This window comes from Eupeodes corollae, chromosome 3, assembly GCF_945859685.1.
Source record: "Eupeodes corollae chromosome 3, idEupCoro1.1, whole genome shotgun sequence".
Classification (NCBI taxonomy): Eukaryota; Metazoa; Arthropoda; class Insecta; order Diptera; family Syrphidae; genus Eupeodes; species Eupeodes corollae.
The window spans coordinates 92779741-92782790 of NC_079149.1; the positions used below are offsets into that span (position 1 = coordinate 92779741).

The 3050-nt window shown below is 29.4% G+C and overlaps 1 protein-coding gene across 1 annotated transcript; it reads right to left on the minus strand.

Annotated features, from left to right (window-relative positions):
- Window positions 1–2070: 2070 nt before the first annotated feature.
- On the minus strand, window positions 2071–2711 carry LOC129951451 (uncharacterized). The gene is made up of 2 exons (XM_056063594.1): window positions 2469–2711; window positions 2071–2390 (listed from the first exon to the last, which is right to left on the minus strand). The coding sequence occupies exons 1-2, from the start codon at window positions 2692–2694 to the stop codon at window positions 2137–2139; spliced, it is 480 nt and encodes a 159-aa protein (XP_055919569.1). The 5' UTR covers window positions 2695–2711; the 3' UTR covers window positions 2071–2136.
- Window positions 2712–3050: the final 339 nt, after the last annotated feature.

Sequence of the window (3050 nt, forward strand, 5' to 3'; positions counted from 1 at the left end):
TAGCAGAGAGTTTTTGTCAATTTGAAGGGAATAGAGCATCAAAAGCCTTAACCTTAATTTGTGTACTATTTTTTGTAGATTTTATTTTTATGAAAAAACGGACTGTTGGAATTTTATTTAAAAAAATTTATCAAATGTTGAAAACAATATTTCTTATAAAACAAAATTAGATTGAAGCCAATATTTCGAATTTTTGAAAAGATATTTGATTCGAAAATCAATTTTTACCAACTTTTATAAATTTTTTTAGGTTTTTGTTTTTTGCTAAAAAACTGTCTAGTCGATTTTTCCCAAAATGTGTACTAATGTTGAAAACAATATTTCTTATAAGTGAAAATTAGTAATAAGCTATTATCTCAAATTTGAAAATTTGAGTCGCAAATCAATTTTACCAACTTTTGTTAAATTTTTTTTAAGTTTATAATTTTTGGTAAAAAAAATTGTCAATTCGATATTTGAAAATTTTACTGAGAAAATATTTTTTGAATGATAAAAATAAGTTTAAGCCAATATTTCAAAGTTTTGAAAATATATTTGAGTCATTTTTTATCCACTTTTATTCATTTTTTTTAGGTTTTTAATTTAAAAAAAAAACTGTTAATTCGATCGATTCTTCTCAACATTTTTCAGAATGTTAAAAACAATATTTCTTATAAGGTAAAATAAGTTTAAACCATAATTTTAAGTTTTTGAAAAGATTTTTGAATTGATATTGAATTTTTACCAACTTTGAGTAATGTTTTTTTTTAGATTTTTATGTTTTTATAAAAAAAACTGTCAATTCGATTTTTTTCAAAATTTTATCAAATGTCAAAAACATTATTCTTCGTTGCACAAAATTACTTTGGAGATGAAAGATATTTAGGGTTCGTAAGATATTTAGGGTTAACCAAAATGTTCACCTTTTTTTCAAACAGCTATGGTAAAAAAAACACCCACGCAATTTTCTTGAGAGCCCTTTCTGCTTCTTTCTGCCTTATTATCTGTTCTGTGTAACAAAATTTATTTGAAATCGATATCTCTTCTGGTTCTTGAGCCATAACGACGAAAAAAACTTAACACGCACAGACATCTTTCTAAGAATCTTTTATTTTGACTCTAGGGACCTTGAAACGTCGAGAAATGTCAATTTGACAAATCGGACCCATTACAAGAACTTCCTTTGGGAAGTTAAAAATGGTTCAAGTCGTTAGAAACAACTAAGCCTTCAATTTATTCAAGGAAACTGTTGATGGTATTTTTCATCTTGGAACTTTTGCGTGGCCTCAAATCGTTTTTATTAACAAAGCTAGACAATTTTTTGAGTGTGTTACGTGAATTTACTTACCTAATTAAATAAGTCCTAAACAATTGATGTGCTAGAATATTTGGTGCGTTATTACTGACATACGGCCCCAACACCTCCAAAAGTGGCAGCAAATTGAGCCATTCGCGACTTCCACCTGGCCGATATCACTTTTTGAACGTAACCCTTATCTTTAAAACAAGTTAGATTCTGAGCCATAGCACTAAATTGTATGCGTATTATTTCTTCTTGAAAACTACAGGAATTAGAAAAAGTTGAAAAAAAAACTTCCCCGAAAAAAACATTTTTTTTCTTTTTATCTTTCCTATTTTCAATTGGAACCTGGTACCCGTGGCGTGATGGCTTATACCTCTTGTGATTAATTGACAAATTCTCAAAGACTTATAATTCTTGTCATAAAAATTGCTTTCTCAAACTGTAGGACATTAACTAGCACACAAAAATGGTTGATAGTTATAAGTTATTTTCAAATTGAAAGTTTTTCCGATGATCCTCCAAATCCTACTATAAAAAGGATACTTATAATAAAAATAACTCAATAAGACGCAGAAAAAGAGCTTAAATTCTGTTGACATTTCTTTCCATTAACCTCAAATATGTTGAAAAGCTTTTGATCATTTATGGAAAATCGATTTAAAAAAAAACCCGAAATCCCGTAAACTCAACAATTCTAAATTATTTCGGCCAATTTCCAACATAATGTTACTATAAATTAATTAACTGAAACAAACAATACAAACAATTTAAATTGAAAACAACTAGGCTTTAAACTTGTGGGTATTGTCAACGCGTTTTATTTCAATATTCACGAAAGATTTTTTCGAATTTCATTAGATTCCGTAAATGTTTGATACGTAACTAAAATAGTAGGTATTGTAAGCTTCAACAATAATAACAATTCTTCGCTGGCCAATTCCTCCTGCTATAACATAAGCCTGTCCACTGTTTGAGCTTTGATTTACATCAATTTGGACATGAGTAATAACAGCTCCAGTGCCACTCGCCGGATACTCCAAACGCAGTTGAACACTTTGTGGTGTATTCCAAGATACTGAATCAGATGCCTGAGAAACAAGTCTATCACCTATAAATGTCCAAAGAAATTTTATTTATCATGAACCTTGAAGAGTAAAAATACAAACTATTGTAAACGTATTCTTACCTGAAGAACGGTTTCCCAAGGTATAACGAATCACACCTTTAGTGTCGCGATCTTGACTCATAGGTATCAATTCGGCCCCTTTTGAAATATCCTTAAGTTTTGATGCATCATCGATGGTAATAATTTCGACGAGGGTTTGATTTTTAGCTGGATTAGCAAGTGTTGTTGAAAAAACACAAGCAAGTAACAAAAAAGCACTTACAACAACTGCTGGTGAAGAAAACATTTTGACTCAATTGATTCAAAACAAATTGATTTCAAGCTATTTATGTGATTTTCTTACTGCGTGAGTAGACCTATTGAAGGCATCTCAATCTCAAGTGTTTTGTTACTTAAAATGTACGATAAGTTAAGAACTGCCGGATATAACCAATCCAATTCCTGGTAAAATGGATTTAAAGACTAGTTTATCTTTCTGTTAAATCAACAAGCAAATATGTCGATTATTATTGATAAAAATTGAAGTTTGTAAACAACTTAAAAGTTCCCCAAGTTCGAAACTCAAAAATATAGAGTGGGGTATGTATAAACATTAAAAATGTCTTGCATGAAGGTAGGTTCAATATTATATTTAATTTATTT

Excerpts from the sequence above, each read along its gene's own strand:
- LOC129951451 (XM_056063594.1), bottom strand. The coding sequence starts at position 2,694 with ATGTTTTCTTCACCAGCAGTTGTTGTAAGTGCTTTTTTGTTACTTGCT. Across the intron at positions 2,391-2,468 it reads CTTGGGAAACCGTTCTTCAG|GTGATAGACTTGTTTCTCAG; the intron begins GTAAGAATACGT and ends GGACATTTATAG.